Genomic DNA, 27670 nt, shown 5'->3' with positions numbered 1-27670 from the left:
ATGTTTATATATATATATATTTATATGTATATCTTACACTTTATTTTAGTTTAATTTATATATCCGTTCAAACATCACAAGTCTGTGCTTTGATGCGACCTCCATCACTTCCAGTTCGAATCCAGTTCCAAGCTGCCACAAATAGGACCGTTATTATTCGCATATTAAATATGTATATGTATGTGTTGTATATGTAGCGCTATATAAAAATGATATTCGGGCTGTTGCTAAAACAAGCGCTAGGTGGCGTTTTTGCAAATAACAAAACTGAAAACTGATTTAATGCAAAAAAAGCACACACACCACACATCAAACACACACACAGCGCACATAAAGAACAACATTGCAACTGCAACCTATTTAAATTCAGTGTACGGATCGGAACTGGGACTGCGTGGCGTTGCAGCTGGCGCCGTTGGCTGCTCCAAATTTGCCGCCATCTGTCGTAAATTATCCACACCAACCAGCAATTGTCTGTGCGGGACAGCAGAAGAAGAAGAAATGGTGAGTTTTAATTGTTCTAAATTGAGATTTTTACCAAATATTCACCTCAGATTCTGTTCGGCATTGTCGGCGGCACGCAGCAAGTCCCGCGACAATTGATGTGTTCTGGACGGACGCGATGTGTTGCTGCTTGTGGTGCTGTGACTGCTGCCTGGAGTCAATACTGCGGCGCCTCCACCCAAATCGCTGCTGCCTCCTCCGCCGCCGCCGCGCAGCGCAAAAAGCTCCGCCTGTAAAAATAAAAACAAATAATTAAATCAGAACTTCTGTAAATGTATATAATTGCGAACATAGAACCTAATTTTGTATTTAAAATTTGAATAAAATTGGAAACGATGAAAAAATTATGCGTTTTTTCTTGCTCAATTTTAATTTTAAAACTTTCATAAGGAGAGTGTGAGAGTGATGCTATTATTTTGCTGACAACTGTAGCTGAACTCACCTCAAGTTGCGCCACCTGTCGCCGCAGCCGTTGCATGTTCTGGGTTTGCGTGGCGGCTGCCTGAGTCTCCCTGCGCCTCGCATCCGTCAGAGCCAAAAGTTGCTGCTCAAATTCGTGGGCGGAACGCGATTGGACGCTCAGCTCGAGGCGTGTCTCTTGCAGATCGCGCTGCAGTTGCTCGTTCTGCTGACGCAGCGAGCTGCTGTTGTTGTCCGTGCTGTCCTGCGGCGGCGAGTCAATCATCGGATTTGAGGGCAGACCAATGGCGACATCGGCCAAACGCTGCGACGAATGCAGAATGGGGCCATCCGACAGAAAATCGGGCAGCATTTTCCCAGTGCTGCAAGCAGTTGCCTCGTTGCTCCCTGCTGGCAGCTGGGCGGGCATGGAGGAGACATTGTTGTTGCCACTGCTGCTACTATTGCTGGGCAAGCCTGAGGCAGGCAGCAGCAGTGCATTGTTGCCACCAGCAGCAGCTCCTGCGCTGCTGTTACAATTGATCTCGGCTGGTGAATTTGGCGGCGAGCTGAGTTGAGCTGCGGCATCTGACTGCGGACACCAAGCCTCCGTCAAATGATCCTGCACGAAATCGGGCAGCGCCGATGCCGAGGACGACGCTGTGTCCAGCGGCAGATCCAGCTTCATTTTGGGTGCAGCAGCAGCAGCCGCAGTTGATAAAACCAATCGATTTGGACGCAATGCGGCACGACGACGTGGCGAGGAAGCGGGACAAGAAGGTGGCATATCATTGCTGGAATACGAGCGGGGCACATAACGCGACGACGAAGACGATGAGGCATGCAGCTTGCTGGGAAATATATCTGCAAAGGGAGAGATGAGCATCGAAATTCTCTAGCGGATTAAGAGAGACTCACCATCATCGTTGCGTTCATCGTAGAGGCGACTGTTGCGCATTTGAGCCAAGCCCGCGTGCTCGTAATCATCATCGTCGACGACGCCAACATCATCATTGTGTACATCTGCATCGTGCAGCAGACGCAGATCGGGTCGCAGACGCATCGAGCTCGTGTTGCTGCCACATGCCGCATACTCGGCGAGACTCGCCTGCGAGTCAAACGAGCTGAAGCGTGGCGAACGTTTCATTTTGGAGCTGCCATTTAAATCAGACGCCGATTGTGGCACCTTTGGACGTGCCCCAGTCGATTTAGGCAGCGTGGTTATTGTTGTTGCTGTTGTGCTGCTGTTCGTGTTGCTGCAGCTGTTGTTGCAACTGTTGCTGCTGCTGTTGCCTGTGCCACACGCCGGGTCCAGTGAGGTGACTGTGCTGCTTGGCGCTGTTATTGTGCTGCTGCTGGATAAAAAGTGCTTAAAGGAGAACGTTGATGTTGTTGTCGCATTCGAATTGCTTGTGGCAGCAGCAGCAGCAGCAGTTGTAGTTGTTGGTGCTGTTGCCGTTGCAGCTGCCCCTGTTGCACGTATATTTGTGTAATCATTGAGCCACAAATCGGCAACCAAATCGTTTAGATTTTCCGCTCGCAGCTGCTTAACAGCCTCGCTGCCTGCAGCGCCTGTCTCCTGTGTGGCAGCTGCACCAGCAGCAGCTGTTGTTGTTGTTGTTGCTGGGGCAGCTGCAGCATCGTCCGTTTTGATATTGTTCGCATTGCCATTGGCCATTTAAAATTTGTTGCCAGCCGCCGTTGAATTATTTTTGTTGTATTTGCTGTTTTGGTTGTTCGCTTTGTGTGTTGCTCTTGTTGCTGTTATTCTTGTTTGTGTGTTGTTTTTGTGAATGTTTTCCTTTTTGTGGTTTTTCGCTGGAAATTTAGTTAATCTTGCGTTGCATTTCTCTGCCGACTTTTCACAAGAGTTGTTGTTGTTGCTGCTGCTTAGTGCTGGACACAAGCGATACTTTAGCATTCCGGGCTGTTATCGATATGTCTAAGTTCACAAACGATAGTTGTTAGATCCAAAACTGGTACTATCTACGAAAAGCTAAAATGAGCAATTATACAAAATTAAAATAAGCAGATCTTTATTTATGTATTTAACAACTCTACTATCGTTTTGCAAATCGCCCATCTCTAAGTTTGCCATAAAAATACAGGTACTAGCGTTGCCAACTAACTAAATTGAAGTGCTCGCTAGCAACACTAATCGCTTTGGTATTTTATGGGTTTGCGGCATGCGTTCACACTGCTCTCGTGGTTTTTGTTTTGTCTTCGCACTCCTTGCCTATTGCTACAGAGTGGAGAACGGCGAACGGTATCTTTCGGGCATAAACGTTGCTAATTGGCGCAATATAAAAATGCATTATTAATGCCATAAAAAGCGAAAGGCGAACGTATCGACGCTTGATGTGTGTGTGTATAAATTATTTAAAAGTGAACGTAAAACCAACAACGAAATCAATAATCAAATTACCAATAAAAAATAATAATAAAAAAAGCAGTGCAAGGGCGGCGTAAAGAAAGTGGAAAAGAAAATTCTGCGTAGCAAACAAACCGGTCGGCGCGCAACACACATACAAAACACAAACACACACGCATACAAATATACAAATACAGACAGACGAAAACGTATGCAAAAGACGCATTTTTAATACAACAAAAAAAAAAAAAGAAAAAGTATAAAGTGAAATAAGAAATACAACAAATACATACAAATTTGTTTTATTTGCGCTGACCAAACGAAAAAAAGGCAAAAGGCGGCCGCCATATGCGACAGCGATTGTTATTGCTGCTGTTGCTGCTGCGGTGGTGACAAAGGCGGCGGTGGTGGTGGTGGAAAGAGCCAGCCAAGTGCTGTAAAGCGTCGCACAACGACGCTCACCTTTCGCGTATTGTAAATTGTATTTGCAAACACACAAACGCATAGACACACACACAGTCACATGCATAGACAGGAACGTGTGTTCCACTTTTGATAGGCAGCGCCCCTTTTGCTGTCCTGATTTAACTGCACATGCATGTGTGTGTGAAGTGAGCGAGAGAGAGAGGGTCAACTAGTAAATGGGAATGTACTAGTGAGTGATCAGCAGCAGTTAAAACTCGCTCTCTTCTGAGCTCTGTGTGCGTGTGTTAATTTGCATATACATATATATAATTCATAATCATAATCAAACAGAGAGAGAAAGAGAGAAATGCAACGGAGCTGCAGCAGCAGGCAGCAGGTGAGTTCCAATTAGAATTTTTGTGTCTCTCTCTTCACTAAATTGCCCAGCCATGCATTCAACCACATCCAGTCAGTCAGTCAGCTATCCTTGTTTTGCTCTCATTCCATTCCAATTTTCCAGCAGCAGTCGCAGCAGCAGCAGCCTCTGCCTGGCCACGGCCCCATTTATTGACTTGTCTACATTTCACAGTTCTCTTCTCCTTCTCCTCATCCTCATCCTCCATCCCATGTCTGTCATTGCTGCCGTTGCCTTTTCCCTTCCTTTTACTCTTCACGCTACGCTTTTGTATACAAATTATGGTGCGCTTTGATTGCTATTGTTGTTGTTGTTTTTACAGTTGTTGTTTTAAGCTTTTATGGCATCGCTGCTGCTGCTGCGTCGTGCATTCCACTCTGTTGTTGTTGCTGTTATTGTTGTTGGTACATATGGTATATATATATATATATAGATGTATATATGTAGTGTTGTAAACTTTATAAATATAGATTTTAATTTGCTTTTACCGCATTCGTAATTGATTTCGGTTTTTCGCCCACAGTTAATATTTTGCCCTGCCTTGCAGCCCACTCACCCATTTCCCCCTCCCCTTCTCATTCCATTTGCTTGTGCGTGCCAAGAAAAGTGAAAATTGAACCGAGTGGGTGGTTGTGGGGTGGAAGGTGTGTGTGTGTTAAAGGGTAATTTTTTCGTTTTTTTTTTTTTTTGTTTGTAATTTCTTTTCACCTGTAATTCAATTAACATTTAACCTTAGCACTTCACAATTTGTTGACCCATTTTTTCTGGTATTTTGTTTTGCTGTTAATTAATATTTGTAATTCTCCCCACCCCCCTTCCAGCCATACCCCTTCCCGGCTCGTTCACTTCCAGTGATAAGCTGCAAATTAACAGTTTTAAAGTACATTGTTTTCATTATCTCCTCCTTGGATTTATTATGGCCTTTTGAGTATAGCGGCCAAGTGGGTGGAGAGAAAGAGACAGAGACGTTATATATATATATATTTATTATGTGTGTGTGTGTGGGTTGCGCTTACGTGCTTAAGTATCGTATTCAGCAATCAATAGCAACAACAACAACAACAACAATAACAGTAAAACAATAACAACAACAAACAGCATTCATTTTTCACTTTTCTGTGAATTTTATGCTTTTGAATGACACTTTTCCAGTTTCCACTTACCGCTTTTTACCGGTTTTTTACACTGCTCTGCTGTCTTTCCGTTGTCTTCGTTCAAAGTGTGTTTCTGTTTCAATGGCAGATATTATTTTGTTTTTTGTTAGCGCTTAGCAGAGATCAGTTTATTATTTTGTGTTCGGCTATTAAAAGCTACATTTCTTTTTTTAACGAAAATTAACATGTCAAATTTGACTTTTATTTGTTTCTTTTGGAAATTAGCCTTACTAATTTGTATTATTAACTTTAATTGCATTTACATATTTCGATGCGGATTTATTTACAATATTTGATTATGTAGCGTATTAAAAATTTGTTATAAATGGAATTAGATTTCTTCAAAACTGCTGTGAAAAATTGCCGGTTGATCAACTAAGCCACAAGTTAGTCATAAAAGCGTAAATAATACTTTTGATACCCTTTCTAGAGGGTACTTTAGCTTTGTTGAGCAGTGCCGATCCCATATTTAGTATATATATATATTCTTGATAGGCATCACGAGTTGGGTCTTTTATAGTCATGTCCGCCTGCCTGATTTTGTTGTTTTACTCGGTTATATAACTTGGCGACCAATTCTGAGTCATTTAGCATATATCCTCCATAGGAACAGTCACTTGAAATTTTGAGTTTTGTGGAATTGAGTTAGGCTTAGATATAGATATATCAACCTTAATGAATTATAATAATAATAATAATTTTCAGTTCATAGTCAGGCGTGAAATAAACAAAAATATAAATACAATTTGCTTAAAACTTATCTACAACATAATATATTGAACTCCGCACTAAAATTTAGATCTCTGCAGTTCAAATCCGGTCTATTAGGGTGTTTAGACGTTCTGTTAATTTAGGTGCTCCTCTTAAATTGGCGAAATCTGGTCACTTCCGTTTTCAAAGCGGATGTTTGACTGTGAAAAGGTCAAATTTTTCTATTTTAAAAAAGGCACGTTTTTGCGCTAACGTTTCTTTTTAATATTTTATTTATTTAGTGTTGACAAAAAATGCAAACAGTAAAGAATAATTAAAAGTACAAATTAATATTTCAATTAAAAATAATACGCTTCAGAAAGAGTATAAATAAAAATAAATAAAACTTGAAATTCAAGTGTTTATTTATAAGAAAGAAACCGTCACAAAGAATTCAATTTTAGCTGCTTTTCGCAGTTTTATGTTGGCTAACACAAAGGGCTCAAATGAAACGCAAATAGCTTGAGTTAAATGACATTCTGGCGATTTCTTTATTCCCTTTTGCAGCGCTAATTGCTTAGGTCGATTAAATTGCTCCGATATCCGTTTGTCATTGGCCATTTTCTTTGCATGTTTTGCTGTTTTCATTGTATTTCCTTTTCTAAGGATTCCTCTCACATTTCGAATTGAGCTAATTGCTTTCTGTTAATTCATTTGCAGCTCTTGACGCTGCCCGCAAATGCGTCGCACGAAGCATAGACAGGAAAGGAGCAGGAGCAGGAGCAGTTGGAGCAGAACGGCAGCGTCTGGATACAAATGTCGTCGTCGAGCAACGGCGGCATCAATAGTGCCACAAATGGCCGCAGTGGCAGCACTGGCAGCGCCAACATCAATCTCAATCTAAAGCCCAAAACGGGAGCAACAGCAACAACAGCAGCAACTGGAGCAACTGCAACAACAACAACACATAAAACTCTGCCGGATTTGAAGACACAGCGCAGCAATAGCAGCACTGGCAGCGGCATTGGCATTGTGGCCAAAACACTTGCCACCCATCGACGCGACAGTTCGCATGTGGAGAAATCCCAGCTGCCCATCGTTGAGCAGCGTCAGCTCAGCTATGGTTCGCCGCAGCAGACCAAAAGCAGCAGGGAGCAACAGTCACAGCCAAAGGATTGGCAACTGGTCTACAGCGATGGCAAATTGCAGGCGGGTACTTTGCAATCGCTGATCATGCATATGGTGCCCACACACGACTATTATCCGGAGCATGCTTTTCTCTTTGCGTTTCTGCTGAGCGGTCGTTTATTTATACGCCCGCACGAGCTGCTCGCCAAAATCTCCGCCTGCTGGGAGCAGCAACAGTCGGCTAGCGATGTGGTCGATGAGGCAGTTGCTCAACCCACATCATCGCTGGCGTTGCACTTGAACTCTGCCTCGCCGCTGACACAGCGCAAGGGGGGAGCTGCTTCAGCTGCAGCTGCAGTTGGCTCAGGTGCAGTTGTCGCCAGTTCGGAGCTCGAGCTCGAGCCGAAGCCACAGCAGCGCACATTGACGCAACGTTCGGCGCAACACTGCATTCGTTTGCTCTCCGAATGGATTGAGATCTTTCCGTATGATTTTCGGGATGAGCGTCTGATGCAACAGGTGCGCATCCTCGCCAGAAAATGTGTCTACATCGACAACTCGCTGGGCAAGCAGGTCTCGCGCATTCTTCAATTGCTCGTCTCCCGGCTGACAGCTTTAGAGCAATACGAGGAATTTCTGCAGACGGTGAACAACAACGAACAATCAACCAACAACATCGAACACCAGCCACAAAATCAACTGCAACAGCAGCTGCAACATCAGCATCAGCAACAACAACATCATCATCATCATCATCATCATCATCATCATCATTTGCATCTCAATTTGCATAATCCGTTTCAGACGTTTCTGGGCAGCAGCTCGTCGTCGTCGTCGCATGCAACAGCGAGTGGCAACAATAGCAACAACAGCAACAGCAGTGGTAGCAACAGCAACAGTGCCACAAATGGTGGCATTCCAACGAGTGCTGGCTCCGTTTCGGGCAGCTCAACGAGTGGCAGCAACTCGGCTTCGAGCACGCCACAACCGGATGAGGTTTTCGGCATAATGGACATTTGTGGCAGCTGCGAGCATTTGGCCCATCAGCTGACGGCCATTGAACTGGAGCGTCTCTCGCACATTGGACCCGAGGAGTTTGTGCAGGCCTTCGCCAAGGATTATCAGCAGGCCAAATGTGCCACTGCCACTGGAGATGTGGCAACGGGAGGTGCAGGGACTGCTGTCAGCAGCAGCTCATTGAACGATATGAAAAAGACACGCAACTTGGAATCGTATGTGCAGTGGTTCAATCGTCTCAGTTATTTGACAGCCACCGAAATTGTTAAGGTGGGTTGTGGTTGGTGTTGGTGGGTGGTGTGTGGAGAAGGATTAGTGTGGAGCGGGGTAGGGATTAGTGAGTGCTTAAAATGATTGCGTCCCTGCAGTGCCCAATATGTTGCAAGGCATTTGCGTATGCAAATGAAATATGCGAACCCAAAAAGAATCAAAAAACCAAACCAATCAAAAAATATGCAAATCAATAAGTTGAAGCAGGGCTTTAAAATAAATAAATCACAATATTTTGATATGAGAGTTGGCTGAAGAAATTTAATTGTTACCAAAATAAATAAATCACATACTTTTCATATGAGAGTTGGCTCAATAAATGTAACTTTTACTAAGCAATTTTAATCAGTGAATACGATTATTTAAATTATTTGAGTTAATAAAAGGGTTTAGAAACAGAAATTGACATTTTAATTGATTGAAAACTATAATTAAATTAAAGTTCATTGCATCTATTAAATTGAAAGTTTTGCTTCGAAATGCTAAATTTGTAAAATTTAGAAGACAATCAGTATTTAATATATATTTTGTTATTCTTTTTTAAAAATTATTATTAACTTTTGTATTTGTTTTCACAGTATCCGAAGAAGAAGCAGCGTGTGCGTATTATTGAATATTGGATTGAGACTGCGCGTGAATGCTTCAACATTGGCAACTTTAATAGTCTGATGGCCATAATAGCTGGTCTAAACCTGGCGCCCATTGGCAGACTCAAAAAGACGGTAAATATTATCTAAAATCTATATATAGAGTAAATACTTATAGAGAGAGAGACTGATTGATTTATATTTGTTTTTGATTTTGCAGTGGTCTAAAGTGCAATCGGCAAAATTCTCAGTGCTGGAACATCAAATGGATCCAACATCGAATTTTAACAGTTATCGCTCGACGCTTAAAGCTGCCATGTGGCGCTCCGAGGGTGCCACAGAGGATCGCGAACGCATAATCATTCCATTTTTTAGTTTATTTGTTAAGGATCTATATTTTCTAAACGAAGGCTGCTCGAATCGGTGAGTGTTTGAACTTTCTTGAACTTGTGTAACTTGAATAAGATATAATAAAATTAATTTGAATTTCTTGTAGTTTGCCAAACAATCATATCAATTTTGAGAAATGCTCACAGCTCGCCAAACAAGTGATGGAGTTCAACGAATGGAAGAAGGTGTCGTGTCCATTTGAGAAATTGCCGAATGTCATTGCCTATCTGCAGCACAATACGGTGCTCAATGAAAATACGCTCTCGATGGCATCCTTTGAATGTGAGCCACCCGAGAATACCGAGGAGAAGGATCGCTATAAAACTGTGAAAGCCGAAACGAAGCAACAATTGCTGCTGCAATTAATGGAGCAGCAACAACAACAACAGCAACAACAACAACATCAGCAATAGTTGACTCTGCTATATTTAGTATACTAATATATATTTATATTTAAGTTACGCTTAAGCGCTTGCCATGTTTATTTTTTGTAACCTAATTTTTACACACAAGTCGATTATAAATTGTAAGAAGGGGTGAAAATTGTTTAGGCTAAGTTCCGCGTTTAGTTTAGAGACAGACACAGGCGCATGCGCTGCTCCATTTCAAAGCCGGCAAATTGCTTTTAAAGCAATCTTTGCGGCAACTTTTCAGCTTTTAACTGTACAACTCATCACTTATTATTACCCCATTTATCTAAATTCCACTTGATCATTAATTCCATTTTTCCATTTTAAGACTGGCCTTATATTCCCTTTTCAACACACACATTGCACTAAATTATCATTAACCAACACTGCACAGAGGCGCATGCGCAAAAGCAAAAAAAAAAAATCAAGGAACATTTTCTATGAAACGCAAAGCATCTCCAGAATGTTGCCAGTAATTAAATTAATAATTATTTAATTAGCATCAAGCAAAACGATAACAAAACGAAATGATTGTATGTACTTAAAACATTTTATTGCCGCAACTTATCGATTCTATTTATTTGGTTAAATGTATGTAATATTTGTTAGTATTACGGAAACGGGAAGGAAGAAAATATTTATACATATATTATGTCATAATTTATTTTGAACAATTTGACAAACTTGCGTGTGTGCGCGATATTTTGTAAGCGAACAGTATTTATATTGATATATTTACACAATTTTATATAGCTAAATTAAATCATTTTTAATATTTAATATTGGTTTGATGACGCTTTTGTCCTTGAAGCTTCGAATAATTATTAGCAATGCAGCTTCTACTTCAAACACATTTCTTTCAATCTAAGAAATAGAAGAACGACAACAACAACAAAAATGTACACTGTGGCGGCTACAATGATGCTTATATCCTTTTTAAGATCTAATTTTTAATCGAGGAAACAAACGAGAATATATATATTTATATATATATATATGTACTTATCTTTCAAAGCAAAAATTAATAACGATATGTGTATTGGTATCTTTATGATAATAACTGTAAAGGGACTAAGTTGGCATAACATCGAGTTAAAAAAAACACTGCTTTTGAATAAATCAACTGATCAACACCATTCTCATAATATAATTAACAGCAAGTCTTTTAATTTATTTAATTCTGTAGAATTCAGTATAAGCTGGCTATGTCCTTACAAATTTGAAATTTATGTCTTTCGCGGGTTAATTTTCCGACTGCTCTATGACAAAAGCTACTTGCTGTCGCTATCCAGTGCGATAAGTAGTGTTGTCAAACAAAATATGCTATCGATGTGGTAAAGTTTGTCTCGATAACTCTTGGGTCCCAAAACAGCCCCTACACAACAGGCACATACACACACACACACACATATATATATACACGTAGAAAAGCAATCACATAGGGGGAAAGCGGCATCGGCATTGGCGCTGAGCTTTATACGCGATGCGATTCTGTTGGCGTGCAGACGTCCTCACGGTGAACATTTTAATGAAAAATCAAAAGCCGAAATCAACGCATAAAATACTCTAGTTGGAATCCAAGACAAGCGCATCAAAACGAATTTCCAGCACAATTGTCTCTCTTTGTGTTATGTGTGTGTAGAGTGCAATTGCAACTTTTCATAGCGTGTGGCTGATTTGTTTTTGTTCAATTATTTAAGCTTAAAGGACGATTGAAGTGGGAGTTGATGAAGCGCAGCTGAAATAAGAACCTGTTGTTGTTATTGTTGCCAGGAGTGGGGCACAAACAAAGCGAACCAAAAACACAGCGACAAAAAGCGACGGAAAAATCGATTGTGCTCATTTTTGTTTTGGTTCGTGTTTATATTGATGCTTTAGTGTGCGTGTGTGTGTGCTTGTGTGTGTTGCGCGAATTGCAACAAATAACAAATCAAGACGATAAACCGATAACAGTGCTGCACATGGCATGACTCACACAAACAAGCAGGAAACATGAAAAATAATCAAAAGTATGCAAAATTGCCCCAAGATTTGGATCTGAGCTTTAATAGCGATTTAGATTTGCTGCCGGACACCGCAGCCGATATCGATGCCGATGAATTCAATTTGAGTGGTTCGCCACCTGCTGGTTTAGTACTTAACAACGACGACGACGGCGACGCTGGGAACGGCGACGACGGCGGCGACGACGACGAAGAAGACGACGACGAAATTGTCATTGCAGCGCAGGTTGTTGGGGGCGGCGACGGCAGCGGCAGAGGCGCCGGCATTGGCAGCGGTGGATTGCGTTTAGCCACACGTAAGCAGCGTAAGCAGCGCAAGCAGCAATTGGAACAGTTGTACAACAAAAAGAATAAGATCTGCGGACTGGGCAGTGATAGTATTATCGAGGTGAGTCAACAACGCCACGCAATCGATAAATCTCAACATGCACATATACACACATGTACATTAAAATAGATGTAAAGACAAACAAAATGTAAATATCCCATGCGCAAAATATAATATATTAATTTGTAAAATTTTCGCTATTTTCTCTTAATGATCAATCAGAAGTCTCTGGCTTAAGATAGCGTACAGTCAATTTATTTGGCACTTTTCTTTGTTAAAAGTAAAGTGAATTAGGTGCGAGTTGCGTAAAATTAAGAAAACTCTATTTCTCTATTAATGTTGTTTGCAAAAGATAAGATTTGAATATAATAGGGATTAACAGCGCTTACAGTCCGAGGATTGAAGGTAGAGTATACGCTCTAAGATCAAGTAAAAATTAACAATTGCATAGCCACATTAATGGGACAGCCTCTTTATTTTTAACTCACAGTTATTGTACGTATTTACCAATATTGAAATATGCAGATCACTTGCAAAACAGTTGCTCGCCATAACATTTAATTTGATTTGGGTAAATAAAACAGCATACATACAGATTGTAGATTATCATAGCTAATGCTGTTTATTTTTAACTATTTGCACGTTATATGAAAAAAAAACAGTATTTATTTAAACAAAGTTAAAGATAGAATGACATAAGTGCCAGCAAAAATGGCAAACACAAATAACAAAAAATAAAAATAAACAATGAGCAACAGAAAACAGTCAACGTTGCACTCAAGAAAGCACACAACCAAAAAAAATCGATATAGCAACAAAGAAAAAAAATATAATATACAGCTAGAAAAACGGCGGCTCACCTGAACAAACTAAGACTAGGAAAACCAACCCAAACAACAAAAGTCATTTGAATATCATGCAATTGTTTAAATAGCCAAGCCAAACAGAACAAAGTTAAGCGACGCTGAGACGACGCCAGAGTTGCCAGAGTTTAACAGTGGCGAGGCGAAATCACGTTTAATGCTGCTGATGTTAATGGATTTATGTTGTTGTCAAAGTCATTTTGCGGCCAGGCTTGTTTTGGGGTGTGTGTGTGTGTGTGTGTGAGGGGCGGGGGCAAGTAATGATGTCTACTTAAAATGTTTGTGAAAAGCCGACGGTCTTTGTCCGCCTTGACCAGTGTGACCATGTTCCCCCTGCTGTTTTTTTTTTTTTAAATATTTGCCAGATTATCTCTTAAGCACGCCCATTGCATGGAATGTGAAAATATACTGCAAAGAACTTGTAGAAATATTACATTTAGACTTAAAGTAAGCGTTACACAATCGATGTAACTGCTCATCATCCTATTCAAGCTTATGTCACACACATTTTTTCGGAGTGTAGCGCACAAAAATCGATAAATGCTTGTATCTATGCACATTTTTACTCAAGTGTCTCGGCTATAACAATAACTAACGGTAAACAGTTTGGTATACTTACTGGCATGGTGTTCACACCTGGTCATTATTAATGCCATTATATTAATGTACGTACCCTTATGCCGCAAGCCATGAAAATGCGTTACCCTTTTCCCCCTTTACAATCTTTCCAACCACATCAACACGCAGCTCCATCAATAATAAAACGCGTCAAGCCCATGTCAATCATAGACGACGCTGCTGAAAATGTTGTGCATTTGAAAATTAATTACAACCCTCTCCCCCAAGGCAACAATATTTGTGGCACGTGTGTGTTTTTGTGAGTATGTAACTGTAAATCTAGATATATTTAGATCGTCGTACTACTTTCACATGTCGACTCTGACAAGCGTTCGTCAATCTGAATGCAGATTATTCGCTTTTTTCTTCTCCAGGGCTTACGGAACATTTCAGAATAATACGATAATCTCTGCTGCAGTCAGTAAACATCTCGGCCAGTTTTATAATACCAACATTCGGTCCAATGCGGACAAATAGGCGCAACGATTCCTATATAAATCGGGATTATCATATTACTTTTTAATTTATTTATTATTTATTTCAATCACTTTGTCACTCACCATTTGTCAGTGCAATGGAGGCCAATATGAGAAATGGCAAGACTTTAATCTTCATGTTTGTACAAGTGAAGGTTTTATTCATTGCGACAGCTTATGTTCAACTGAACCAAAGGCTTAAAAATGTACAGCTTATATATGCATAGTATTTACAAATGTCTGAAGGGAAACTCTGATGGCAGATTTACTTATCGCTATATTGTATTTTGTATACCCTCGATACGGTTATGTTAATTTATTAATACTGTCTGTCAAAAACTGAAATTATTATTATAAATTACATGTGTTCACTATTTAATTGAATTAGATTCTTTAATCTTTTAATAATTGAATGAAACCTTTAGGGCATTAACGATTCGATTCACGTGATATATCATCATAATGAAATAAAATACTACGAAGCATTCAACGGTGCTTATCAGTAATTTTGTGTCGGTACCATCGGAAACTAATATTTAAAACGGTTCATATTGTTGTCAGTGGAGAAGTGCAATAATGTAGTCAAATAGACAATTTGCTTATCGCGGTAGCAGCTGCAAAATAACTCAGTTGAATGTACACAATTGAGGGCGATGCTTGACCTAGCGCATTTCTTACAGGGTGTCGGAAACTTTTCTTCAAAAACTGCAACTAAAATTTTAAGAATTACGAGTAGTATCCATAAGAATACTGACAAGATTCACGACAATTACCATCTCTCTTTTTTATAATATTAAGTTTTTTTTTATCTTATAAATATATATATATGAATTTTATTATTAGTAGGTTTGATATTTGATTTTTATTATGTGCTTATTATTATATTGTTCGTTTTCTGCCTAATATGGTAATTAAGTTTATCAACGGCTGATCTGCTGAACTGACTAATTCTGCACAGTCTGGCAACTCTTGAGCGATGCCTGCTAACGCTGTTTAGCTGGCTGCTATTAACTTCCTTTTAACGTTGCCAGCTTTTTTGCAAACATAAGTTGCCAGCACTTTTCTCTCTTTTTCTCTCGCTATCTACCTGCATTTTTCAATAGCTACCTTGTCCCTATTCTTATTCACCCCTACACTCGTTACTTTTTATGTGTGTGTGTGTGTGAGCTTGTGTGTGTGTGTGTATGCATGTATGTGAGTTTGCTAACCAATTAATTTATGCTCTGGCCCCTGCTCAAATGTGGTACGCATCAAGTGAGGCTCATTATGGAGAAGAGAGACTCAGAAACTCAACTGACTGCATTGGTGCAATCTAACCTAGATTTGGTGGGGCAAACGATGTCCTCGTTGCACGTTGCACTTTGCTACTAAAAACACGCATACGCCCCTCGTTCTACATGCTGTGCTTCATTTTGATTGCCCAACTGACCGTTCAACGCTGTTGTTCTGTTTGCTTATTTTAGTAAACACAATGCAACAACAATAACAGCATGGCACTGAATTGGGGACGTGGTGATGGCGCCGGGGAGGGGGGAGAGGGGGTGTGGCAAGTGCTTTTGTGGTGTGACATTATATAGGCGTTGCAGCAGGGCGTCGGTCGCCGGTCGTCGCTCTGTTGCCTGTCGCCTATCTCCCGTGTCTCGTTTTTGCTTTTGTTTTAGCATTTTGTGACTTGCATAAAATAAGTGCTAAAAACGCTTTGTGGCACATGCATTTGCAACAACACGACTAGGAAGATTTATCAACCAGGTCTACAAAATGCAGTGCCTGCAGTTAACCTGATTTCATGCCATAATATTATCATAAAATGAAGCGCTTTATTTGCTGCTCTTCTACGTGATGACTCTAATGAAGACAGACAGACAGGCGGACAATGAAATCCCCCTAGGGAGCTTCTTCTTTGATTGAGTGTTTAACATGATTTGCATAACAGAAATTATGAGCTATTTTGTGTGTTTAATGCGTCTATTTAAATTATGTTATTATTTTTTATTGTTTTCCATTATTTACAAAGTTGCTTATAAATGAAATATTTAATAGCGACTGTGGCATATTTTTAGACACTTTTCGATGAATAATGGTACTTGTTTTTATATATTTATGTGGAGACCAATTAAGTCGAGACTCGACTATCTAATACGATCCTCTAAATGAAGATGGCGTTAATTTAATTTAATTATTTAAATTATATTGTAGTATTAAAATTATCTTTATGAAGTATATATTATATGTTTCTTTTAAATTATATTATAGCATTAAAGTTATATTTATTAAGTGCTGAACATCTAACTGCATAATTATTTTCAACAAAATTTGCTGCTGAACTACTTCTGCTCAGTGTGGCAACTCTTGTGCGATCCGTGCTAACGTTCTCTAGCTGCCTGCTATGGGCTCCCGCCTTGGGCTGCCATCCTTTTTAATTTAGCTATTAGCCCAACCAAACAATTTTTAATCATTTATACAATACTCTTATTAGCAAACTAAATAGCTCTAGCGAATTCCCACCTTATCATTTATAATTATTTGCATTTTGGCTGTGCAAATATAATTTCCACTTTTAATTGGCCGCATAGAATGACGGCGGGGGAGAAACCGTTCGCCTGCCAGTTGCAAAAATAGTCAGCTGGAAAATGTGCATCCTGCTGGCGTTTAACAAAAGTTTGTTTCACAATTTCATGTTTTATTTTCTGCCAACTCAGCCTGCTTCCCGCTTAGCGGAGCTGCATGACTGCAATTGTTGTCGCAGAATTTTGATTGTCAAAATTTGCATTTCATTCACGGCTTATTCTAAAGTTGCCGTTATAGTTTTGCATGTGCTGTCAAATTTGTGATGAGTTTAACTACAAAATGCCTGGTGGTATTTTGCGCAATGTAGTTTTAGATTCACTTTTGTATTTAGTTTTAGTTGCACTTCAGACAAAACTAATTGCAAGTCATATGTAGGACTCCATTTGCTTTTGCAACTTGAATTAAACATAAAATTGCTAAACAATGAACAGTAATTTTGCGGCAACAAATGTGAACTACCTGTTTTCTACTTTTAAGTTCATTGAACAATGCCGCAAATGTTGTGCTCAAAAGTTTTCGTACAAAATTTAACAAATTGAATTAATTGCGTGCAAAATTCCAAACGAAAAGAGCACAAAAGCCACTAAACGTCGGTTACAACAACAACAACAATAAAAGGCACCCAAGAACTAAGCTGGAGCAACAGCCCCCTACTCCCCCATCCCTCTCAAGTTGTCTAAAAATTGTGTAAGGGCATACCATAAAAAAAGGGATATCCTGTAAATGGTCTAGGACAGGGTAGTTCTGTATACTTGCAGATATATTTTTGCTTTAATGTCGATATAGAAAAATACAAAAAAATATAAAATGAAATTAATTAAATTGCAAATAAGACTTAATGTTTAAATTGAAATTAAAAAATTAAGAACAATTTACAAGGTTGAAGATACCCGCCTTATCCAGCTATTTTGTCACAGGGTATAAGAGCTGTTGGTAAATAACAATTTTGTGAACATTTTTTGAATGAAATCAGTGTTCAAAGGGATGGTTGGATGAAGGTTGCCCAGTTGGCTCAAGCTATGGCTGTGTAGAATGCAGGCAGGCTGGCAAGTTGTTAAGCCTTGGAATGTGCAGGATATATGTACATAAACAGGACTGTGTAGTGTATGCTATGATTGTTATGACTTACACACATACATATATATATACATGTTAATGCTTGCTTAATGCGTTTGCATGCTCACATATAATTACCATAATCATCATCATCAACATAATGAGCTGCTCTCAATAATGGCTGCAAAGTCTTGGAAATAATTTCATATCCGTTTGATTTGCAACGCCAGCTGCCACTACAACATGTACCACTTGCAAATGGTTAGAGATTGGGTAGGAGGCAAGTATATGACGCATCGGAATAGTTGCGAGCGTATTACAGAATGAGTCTCCAGTCAATGAGGGGCATCATCATAAACAAGACAATCAACAGGAAGTGAGCACAACGAGTTGACAGCACTGCGCACAGGAGCTGGAGCTGTAGCTGTAGCTGAAGCTGGAGCTGAAGCTGGAGCTAAGCTAAGAGGCAAAAACTTCCGCTTGATAATACTAGAAGCTAAAAGGGCATAAAATGGGAAGCAGCAACAGCAGAAGTTAGGGCTGTGCTGGGATTTTTGACGTTGCCTTTGCCATGTTGCCAAGTTGTAAACATGCAAAAATTGTCAATTGAAAAGTGAACGACAGTCGAGGCAACCAAAGGAGCAGCAGCCAAGTCATATAACGATGTGGCAAGGAGCAGGCAACCATATAACATAAAAGAACGCCAACAGCAACAACAATAACAGCAAAAGAAACATACAACAATAGTGGTAAATCTGTGCTAAAAGAGCCCGCGGGAACCAGCCCAACTCTAGCTGAGTAGAAGAGAGGGGGATGGGGATGGGGATGGCGAGGGGAATAGGTAGGTCTTATTTTTGTTTTTGCCTCAATGCTTTGTAGCGTTTTTCCCTGGCTTCCTTATACCACTTAACCTTAAACCTCAAAAAGGGGCATATACATTGTAAAATCAGGATGCTTGATATTGTATGTTAAATGTTTTACTTATGCTATATTTTATCAATAACACTCTCCAGTTGAGTTGTAAATTCAGACTGAGTTTATTATTTGGAATCCTGGCCTTATAAACAGTGTTCACTTAAATATTTACTGGCTAGACACAGACACAGCTGTGGATCGTTGCTAACCTATTCAAGAAATGTTTCTCAATTCAACTATTTTTGTTCTTATTTATTCTTATCACATATTTGATATCAAATATTTTTAACATGTGTTCATTTTACTTCTTAAGTTATATTATTTTCACCAAATTTGTAGTTCAACTTGCTCGAAACGATACCAAACTCAATACAACTCTTCTTCGCATACAGCATATTTTGCATTGGGTTTGTCAACTTACACATATTGTCAACATTTTCTTTCTTTTTTTTGGGAGGTATTCACATGCCAACATATGTGCTCCATTTTTGTTGCTTTGCTTCTGTTTTTTGTCTTCCTTTTTTTTTGAGGCATCCCAAATTTAATTCCCAGCCGTTTTTTTAAGGTTTCGCAGGCGCGGTGGCAGAAAATTGTGTTGCATACTTAAAAGCGGCAGGTTGTAAATGCAAAGTTAGCGCACACATAAGTTATGGTAAATTTTCTCTGAAAAAATGTTCGGTTTATTTAAATGAGAAAATGTGTGAAAAAATGGACACTTTTACATGTATTAAATATGCAAAGACCAATAAATATTCGTTTTTATAAAGTGCACTTTGATTTAACATTGCAATCCAGGTGATATTTATTTTCTGATTTTGCAACACAAATGTTTATATACATTTAATATAATATTGCAGCATGCATGTCGATTATTATTTTTGAATAAGTAAAACGATTACCATAAGTGTATTTTGGGTGCGATTTGTGTTCCCTGAACCCATTAAAAATTAATAAAATGCGTGTAATAAAGTTGTGCAAAAGTACGAGTATGTCATGGGCAGATGAAAGCACCTCAGATCCTAAAAGTATATATTTTCCTAAGTTCTCGTATGCCATCATAACATAATAATATCAATCAACTTGCAATAGCAATAAAAGGCACAACTGTAAAGATTTTGACTTTTGTTTTAAATAAAATATGCATTGACATATTATTTATCAACTGTAATATTTAACAAACTACCATCAGCAAACCTACAATATATTCAAATGCTGAATTCTTGTAAATATTTCGCATTTTCTTAATTTAAATTTAATTTTACAATTTATTTTTACCATCAGCAAACCTACTAAATTTTTATAAGCTGAAATCTCATAAGTATTTTTAATTTTTTAAATTTAAATATAATTTTTAATTTAATCTAATCAATTTTGTACTTTTTATATTGTTTGTTGACATTAAATAAATAAATAAAATATATATGAATAAAGGTTATTTTGTTTCGATTTGAGCTTTCTAACTTGTTTCTATAAATTAAATAAATTTTGAAATTATTTCTAAAAACAAGAAATATTTAGACTTTTCAGGATGATTTTTTAAATGTCAGCCGATCCTTTTTCTGAGTGTAGTTGAATTTTTATATGAATCCCGTAACTGTCTGACCCGTTAAATAGTTTGCAGCTGAAGACAGTCGGCAGCAAATGTGAGCGTCGAGTTGTCGAGGAAACAGCTGCAAGTGTCACTTGGTATTTTCCAGTTTTTCATTTTCTTGACAGTTTTAGTGACACGTTCAGGGTTGGGGAGCCGGAGTCGAAAAGCCAACATTGATTGTCCAGCAGGGAAAACGGGCAGCGCACCGCCCCCGAGGAGACCAACACATTTCTTTCACATGGCAACGCAATTTTCATACATTCATACAATGTCAGCAATGAAGCGGGTGAGCACAAAGCAGGAGCAGTAGGCGGGGGCAGGAGGAGCTGGGGGGGCAGCAGGCGGAGCATATGGCATCCGCATTGTTATGACAAGCTGAAAATTATTTTGATTGACATTGTGTTAGATGACACGACACTAGCTAATGGAAAATTAATAGTTGGCAAGTATAATGTAAGCAGCCTGTACTCTCTTCCCTGGAGTCCTTTGAAAATTGAATTCTGCGGGTGCCGAGGGAGGGATGGAGGGGAGGAAGGGGGCATCAAATGCAATTCGCTTAGGTGAAAAATGAGCGAGGCTGTCGCCATGGCTGGCCCTTGGCTATAAAGTTGATGCTTTGCCGTCAATTTAGCCACACCGAGTGCGGATCCTTGTCGAGAGGACATTAATAGCCTTGTTGGCTTCTCACTCGGCTTTTTTTCACTTCAGTTTGCTGCCTTTTATTGTTTGCTGCTGCCGTCCACGCTAAGCGGATTATGCACTTTGCCCAGGAGCATTGAATCCTGCTGCTCCACTGACTGTGGCCTGCGTCCCGACTGTTGTCCAACAAATCCAGCCAAATGGCACGTCAAGTCTTATAAAATATTTCCAACTAATTTAAATGCCTCTGGAACTAGACTCTGTCGTTAACAGGCTTTGCTACCATAGCGAATACTCTCGCCAACTGGAGTGCAGGGTGTACTGCCTACATTTATCATACTAGCTTTAAAACCCAAAAAAAAATGTATAAACATTTTTGTTAACGGACCACAAAAGTGGGTCAGCAGTGCTCGCGGCCAAAAACACTGCATGCTAAATTTGTCAGGCTTTCAAATCGGGGCTTTCAGCGGAATGTTACATTTTGTTGCTGTGACAAATGCCTTTTAAAAGTTGCTACATTTTTTTTTTTGTTAGACAAGCTGCATAGTTAGGTTTTTTGTAAAAATTACGCAGCCAAAAAAAAAAAGCAAGAGGAAACATTTTTGCCTTTTTTAAAGTTGACAAGTTAATGAGTTTCTGCCTGCATTCAAAATCCTCTTTTACTTGGTTTGTTAAGCAGTAAAAACATTAAATATGAAAATATATGAATAGAAATTGTCCAATTTTATTCTTCTTTCTCACAATTCCGACAGGCTTTATCTTTAAAGGGGATTTGGGATTGGGTAGAGTCCTAGATTGTTATACGAAAGTGCCACCTGGCAATCTATTTAAACGAATAAAGTGGGAGTGACAGCTGTCACTTGAAATGACATTTCATGTTACCAAAAGCAGCATTTTGACGCACAGTGCATATTTAATGCTGTCGCATGTCTAAATATCAGCAATAACAGCTGTAATCAGTTCGACAAAGTATACAAGGCGTATACTTAACGTTGCGCTTGCCATTGGCATTGTTGACACTATAAATAAGTGAATTTTATGCTCTGGCAACAAACTAACTAACAAGCGCACAACATTTTCAATACAATTCTATGGTCAATGGAGTTTTCAGTGGCCATGACCTGGCAGCATGTGGCTGCCACTCGTCGCCTTGCCGGCCAACTACCCTTAAGTTGCCACTTTATTGTGTCTCGTTTTCTTGGCCCAAATATCGTCCATAATGTGACTTATTTAACGGTTTCCCAACGCTTTCAGCTAAGCACTTAAGCGGCCAAAATGTTTATTGCATTTAATGAGCGTCCTCTGGTGGCAATTATCAAATGCCCCAAATTAGGGAGAAATGAATTTATAATGGTATTGTGTTGATGTTGGTTGCTGATGATGTCGGTTCGATAATCCTTGAAGACTAATTGGAAAACATAGCTCATAGAATTTAAATGGGTTGCGTTGAAGTTGCCAAAGAAGCCAAAGATTGGTATCTAACTTCAAATAAGATGTATATAATAATTTATATATTGTTTTTATAATCTACTTTGTTTTTTATTTAATATCCCAATTATTTTTATCATATTTCATTTAAGTAAAAGTAATTTCCATCCTTCAATATTAAAGTGTTTCACATAAAATCACTTTCCAAGAACCCCAGCAATGAGTGTTTATATTGTAAATTAAAAAAATCTTTAAATAGAAGGTAAACTTTAATACATATATTGCACGCTTTAAGCTCCTCAGACTTTAAGCTATAAATAGAAAATAGTTTAAAAGTGCATTTAGATTTGTAAACAAATTGATTGCTTTTCAATATTTGCTGTTGCATTTTCTTGTATTTGTATTTGTTGATTGTTTAAAATCGAAGAGTAATGCTTATATAATTTATGAGTCCAAAGATTGCAATTTCTGTCAGCATTGTAGCCTGTGGGGCCTGGCTCTGAGCAGCAAACACCAATTTATCCAACCGATTTAGTCTCTGACATAACTCAAATACTTACTCTAACTGGAAACTCTTCTGAGTGCTTGCTCGACTTGCAGTTGAGCGAGAGATATTATTAAACTTCTAAAATAATCTTAAACCTATTCTAAATATATGCATAAATAAAATATAAACGGAGTATAATAATTAATAAATATTAAATAAAAAAATAAAATAATTGTTATTATTTGTATATTTGTTTCCGTTATATATATGCTATTGGTTTCTATAAATGGTTCTTAAAAAACCAATAGTGATATATATCGGTTTTGGTGTTCAATTTCAATCGCTAAAATTGAGGTTCCGGTTACGGTTTGCCACCCCATTTAAAAGGTTTCATATCATTCCTTCTTAAATAGAGACCCATTTTAATTGTGTACAGGGTATAGAGAAGAGAAAATAGGATAATAAAATTTACAGCTAAATTGATTTTCTATGATTTTTCAATGGAGTGAGATAGGAAAATAGAATGAAAGAGAAGGAGAGATGTAGTTGAAATGAGGGCGAATCGGAAGTTTAGTTTGTTAGTTTGCAGTTGGTGTTGCTGCTTGTTGATTGTGTTTGCCATGTTGCTGCACCTTTGTTTGTTATCACTTCGAGCTGTGACATAAATTAATTAAAAACTGTTCAGCTTGCAGTCAGTCACTTCATCCACTTCTCGTGCACACACAATATGCGCATTAAATGACACACGCAGCCCCATTTTCAATTTCATTCAACGCATTGTGTGATTGTCAAGAGTTTTCCTGTTGTTTTTTTCTTTCTTTCTTTTTCTTTGATTGGGGTTGCTGGCAGGCTTCGGCTCTGCTCACCCCCCAGTGATTCATTCACCAGTTTTTGTTCAATTTACACATTTCATTTCCCATAAAGGACAAAAGGACAACACACATCCACTCAAACATTCACACACTCACACTCAAACACTCACAAATATCGACTTCTATATATGTACATATATATTGTTTTAATTGATTAACGAACTTGCCAATAGCAAGTAGCTTGAATCGCATTGTTATCACCATTGCTCATACGACCCGCTGCTGTTGGAGCAACACAAATATTTGTGAGTGTTTCAACAGCGGCAGTTGCATTTCTGCAATAGTCCATCATCAAATTAATTTCATATGCATTTCACGCTCTGCTTGTAAGCGGTAATCGATCAGAGCTGAATTATGGCGGCCACATTTTGTTTCCGTTTGGCGCATTAATCAATTTGATATTGATTGCTTTCAAGTCTATAAATAATTAATGCGACACGCATTTAAAATAATCACCAGAATCTAATAAAATTGATTGTCAAAATAATTAAATTTAAATAATGATAATGCTGGCGGGATTAAATCAAAATAATTAGCATTATTTGCAACTGTAAAATGCGACAGGCTGAAGAAAATTAATGATTTGCAGCTGTATAAAATATCGTTTTGTGTAGATAAAGTAGTGTAAACTTGTGGATGGCTTACTGAAAGTTTAATTGAATGGAAATTAAATCGTGTGTAAATGTAACAGACGAAAAATGTGTCCAACAGTCATAAAAAGAGGAAATCTATAAAAGATAATAGTTGGTTATCAACCAGCTGTCAACGAAATATGTTCAAATGATAAGATATACCCTGAACACAGCTGTTAAATACATTTTATTTGTATTGCCAAAAATATCCCTCTTAAACTTTTACTATACACAAATATAAACATTATCATTGCAATTGTAGATTAACTTGACGTTATGCTATACTAATTTAGAGCTGACTGCAGGGTATTTCTTAGTTCGTCATTATCAACTAGAACTTAAGCGCTCCAGATTAAATGCGCTTAACTTAAATAGAGTTCCAATTATATTTGCAGTAGATTCCCTGCCAGCTTTCGAGTTTGTATTCGCCAATGGTTTTTTCTTTTATTTATTATTGCAACTTTCCGCTCCAGTTCAATTATACTTTATAAATTGTATTACAAGTGCACTGTCAATCAAAATTCACGATTTGACGTATCTTTCATGTTTTTCGCATCAAGAGGCAACAGTGCAATCTCTTCTTATTTCTGATATGTTGCAGTCATAGCAATAATATAAATATTTGCAGTATGTTGTGACGTTGACGACGACGACGACGATGATGATGATGATGATGATTTTGTTGGGAACTCAACGCGCTGAACCCTTAAGCCCCTTATATAAATATTAAGCTACCGCACCCAGTGAAAAATCCCATCAAAAGATATATACATATATATATATATGTATATATATATAATACATATAAAAATAAAATAACGGCATGTCAAACATAAAAGTCCAAGCAGCTCTCTCTCTCTCTCTCTCTCTCTCTCTCTCAGCAAAATGGATGTTGTTGTTGACCTTAACAATGGGCTGGCAATCCTTGCAATCCGGGGACGGCTACCCTACATGGATTAGCCGCAACTTACGCCTCGCTTTTACGGAGACGAAAAGAGTGCCTTAAAAAAAAAAAGATGAAAAAATGAAACCAGTTCAGAATGCCAGAGTGGTGGCTGTGTCCAAAGAAAACATGCCTATCTCATCCAGTCTGCCAAATAGCAACCCTCTTCTTTCTCCCTCTCTCTCACTCTCTCTTGTTCTTTCTCTTTCTGTCTAAAGGTACCCGTATGTGCTGCCTGTGGCATACACAAAAGGGCACAAATATGCTGCACTTCCTCAGATAAGTTTTCGTGCCCTTATCAAAAGTTCCTTGACTAAACCACAAAACGCACTGAATCAGACCGTTTTCTCTGACGCATTTCAAAAGTTTAAAAGTCTTCAGATTTTTGTTGAAATCTATGATTTTTAAATCAAATTTAACATGCCACAGAAACAGTAACAAGCATCAGCTATGCTTAATTTTCCGCAAATTTAAATTTTCATTGAATTTTCCGTTTAATACATAAATTAGTCATTAATTACATATTAAATAATTTTATGCATTCGATGAATGTTGTTTTTTTAATTGGTGGTGGGCTTTAAAAATGAACTCACAACTAGTGAGTTGAACATTAAATTCTCAACCTGTGCCAGCATGTGTCGCTGCAACCGCAACACATGCATAACCACAAACATACATACATATGTGTTTCTCTTTCTGTGTGTGTGAGTGTGAGTGTGTACTTAAAGTAAGGGATTTGTTGGTAGTGGAATAGCTATGAGGATATACGCATGGCTATGATAGCAACATGTCCAGAATGTAGTTATGACCACAAACTACAGGCGCAGCAACAAAATGCGACTATTTCCACAGAGTGCAACAAAAAAAAATAGAAAAAAAAAATAGTGGCAACATTTCGAGAGACTGAATTCCGATTAGAGCGAATAGTGGCTGCAGACTGAAACTGCAAAACAATTAAAATGAAGCGACCAACGTTGCACGATGGATTGTGTGGGGCAGTGTGGTCTGTATAGCAACAGGCAGGCACAGAGGATACTCGCTATATCATCATACCATATGCTAACTTTGAAAGCCCGCTATAAAACAGAGCCCCAAGCAAAAATCCTGTCACAGCATTTTTCAAAGCAACAGCAGCCGCCAGCCCCCCTTTCCGCTCCTGTCTGGCAGCAACTTTGCTTATGTCAATATCAACATGGCTGTATTCTCTATCTGTCTCTTTCTGCTACTCCTTCTCTCTCTCTCTCTCTCCCTCTCTTTCTAATTCTCTTTCTCTGGCTGACTGAGCTTTGGATGTGTGTGCCTTATCAGCAGGAGCCAAGCCCACGTAAATTCCATCGACTAACGAAATTTTATTGATGCTCAACTTGACAAAATATGATGGCAAATCTACATACACATATAGGGATGCAATGTCAACACAAGGTGTACTTGTGTGTGTGTGTGTGTGTGTATGTGTATTAGTGTGCTCATGTTTTGTGAAAATTGTCAAAAATATTTGTGGTCTGGCATTATTTGGCATTAGCATAGGCAGATGTTGTGGTAAAAAATTCACACTTCGATCTGGTTTTTCCTATTTATATAAATGTTAACGGTTTGAATATTAAATGCTTGCACACATAATTTATCTTTCCAAGTTAAAACCCAGTCAGCATTACAATTTTAATGACACGCATATTTTGCAATCCCTGGCAATGCAAATTTAAATGTTTGATGGCTTTTAAGCACTGAGAATTGTTGCACCAATAATCCGCTTTAAGTATGCCGAAGTTTCGGTTGTATTAAATTTCCATGGAAAAAAAATGGGTATCTGAGCATTCAATATTTCGCCCATTCTCATTTGTATATTCTTAACTTTAATTCTTTAGCCCATGCTAAAAATATAACTCAGTTGTAAATTTCTTTTTTGGTCTATTTGGAAGCATCCAATAAAAGTTTTAAGCTGCTGTGGGCCAACAGCCAAAATACAATCATAAATATATATATTTTCTGTATATCCTGCACGCTTATAAATATATTTGAATGGAAGTAGTCATCTCGACATTTTAAGAATTGAAAATACATAGAAAACTATTTGATTTATATCATTGAATAATATTTGAATAACTTCAAAAGAATCAGTTGATAAACGCTGAAGTTTCTCAAGATATTATTATATTGTTCAAGTACTTTTGCGTATGAGTGTGTATATTGGGTATCCCGTAGTCGAGCTGTGTCAGCTACAGTTTTATTTACTCGAACTACTTTTTGTTTTATGATTTGGTACTGAGCAAAAGTTTTTCCAATTTAGATTTATAAGCCAACATAACGAGTGAAATAGCTGAAATAGTGAAAAGCGGTCGTTGAAAACCACTTGTTAAAGCTGCATCTTCAGCCAACTACCACGCAAATGATAACGAAAAGTAAAAAACTATATGGAAACTATATATATATATATATATATATATCTTTGACCGCAGAGCCACATGCAATTTACAAACAATTTGGGGGCACGTGGTGCACAAATTTATTAAT

The 27670-nt window shown here is 38.3% G+C and overlaps 3 protein-coding genes and 1 long non-coding RNA gene across 5 annotated transcripts in view; 2 read left to right on the top strand and 2 right to left on the bottom strand.

Moving 5' to 3' along the window:
- Positions 1 to 305: 305 nt before the first annotated feature.
- On the bottom strand, positions 306 to 2807 carry LOC6557410 (mucin-19). The gene is made up of 4 exons (XM_001984901.3): positions 1822 to 2807; positions 947 to 1767; positions 550 to 734; positions 306 to 474 (listed from the first exon to the last, which is right to left on the bottom strand). Exons 1-4 carry the CDS (start codon positions 2579 to 2581, stop codon positions 357 to 359), a joined length of 1884 nt encoding a protein of 627 aa, XP_001984937.1. The 5' UTR covers positions 2582 to 2807; the 3' UTR covers positions 306 to 356.
- Positions 2808 to 3576: 769 nt separating this feature from the next.
- LOC6557188 (ras-GEF domain-containing family member 1B) lies at positions 3577 to 10890 on the top strand. Its single transcript, XM_001984902.3, has 5 exons — positions 3577 to 4076; positions 6659 to 8353; positions 8932 to 9075; positions 9161 to 9363; positions 9437 to 10890. The coding sequence occupies exons 2-5, from the start codon at positions 6755 to 6757 to the stop codon at positions 9741 to 9743; spliced, it is 2253 nt and encodes a 750-aa protein (XP_001984938.1). The 5' UTR covers positions 3577 to 4076; positions 6659 to 6754; the 3' UTR covers positions 9744 to 10890.
- Positions 10891 to 11237: 347 nt separating this feature from the next.
- LOC6557178 (calcium-transporting ATPase type 2C member 1) overlaps positions 11238 to 27670 on the top strand; it is a 52635-nt gene continuing 36202 nt past the window's right edge. For both annotated transcript variants that reach the window (XR_004365640.2, XM_001984903.3), the window contains exon 1: positions 11238 to 12131. Coding sequence is in view for 1 of the 2 variants with exons in the window: in XM_001984903.3 (XP_001984939.1) it covers positions 11733 to 12131 (399 nt within the window). In the remaining variant the exon portion in view is untranslated. The remainder of the gene's footprint in view (positions 12132 to 27670) is intronic.
- LOC116806465 lies at positions 13803 to 14198 on the bottom strand. Its single transcript, XR_004365641.2, has 2 exons — positions 14113 to 14198; positions 13803 to 14041 (listed from the first exon to the last, which is right to left on the bottom strand). It is a non-coding gene; the product is annotated as an uncharacterized LOC116806465 (long non-coding RNA).

The sequence above is a fragment of the Drosophila grimshawi genome, unplaced genomic scaffold (assembly GCF_018153295.1).
Source record: "Drosophila grimshawi isolate 15287-2541.00 unplaced genomic scaffold, ASM1815329v1 contig_44, whole genome shotgun sequence".
NCBI classification, from domain to species: Eukaryota; Metazoa; Arthropoda; class Insecta; order Diptera; family Drosophilidae; genus Drosophila; species Drosophila grimshawi.
This window is presented reverse-complemented; position numbering and strand designations above follow the sequence as displayed.

Excerpts from the sequence above, each read along its gene's own strand:
- LOC6557410 (XM_001984901.3), bottom strand. The coding sequence starts at position 2,581 with ATGGCCAATGGCAATGCGAACAATATCAAAACGGACGATGCTGCAGCT. Across the intron at positions 735-946 it reads GACAGGTGGCGCAACTTGAG|GCGGAGCTTTTTGCGCTGCG; the intron begins GTGAGTTCAGCT and ends TTATTTTTACAG. Across the intron at positions 475-549 it reads AATGCCGAACAGAATCTGAG|ACAATTGCTGGTTGGTGTGG; the intron begins GTGAATATTTGG and ends TGTCCCGCACAG.
- LOC6557188 (XM_001984902.3), top strand. The coding sequence starts at position 6,755 with ATGTCGTCGTCGAGCAACGGCGGCATCAATAGTGCCACAAATGGCCGC. Across the intron at positions 8,354-8,931 it reads CAGCCACCGAAATTGTTAAG|TATCCGAAGAAGAAGCAGCG; the intron begins GTGGGTTGTGGT and ends TTGTTTTCACAG. Across the intron at positions 9,076-9,160 it reads TTGGCAGACTCAAAAAGACG|TGGTCTAAAGTGCAATCGGC; the intron begins GTAAATATTATC and ends TTGATTTTGCAG.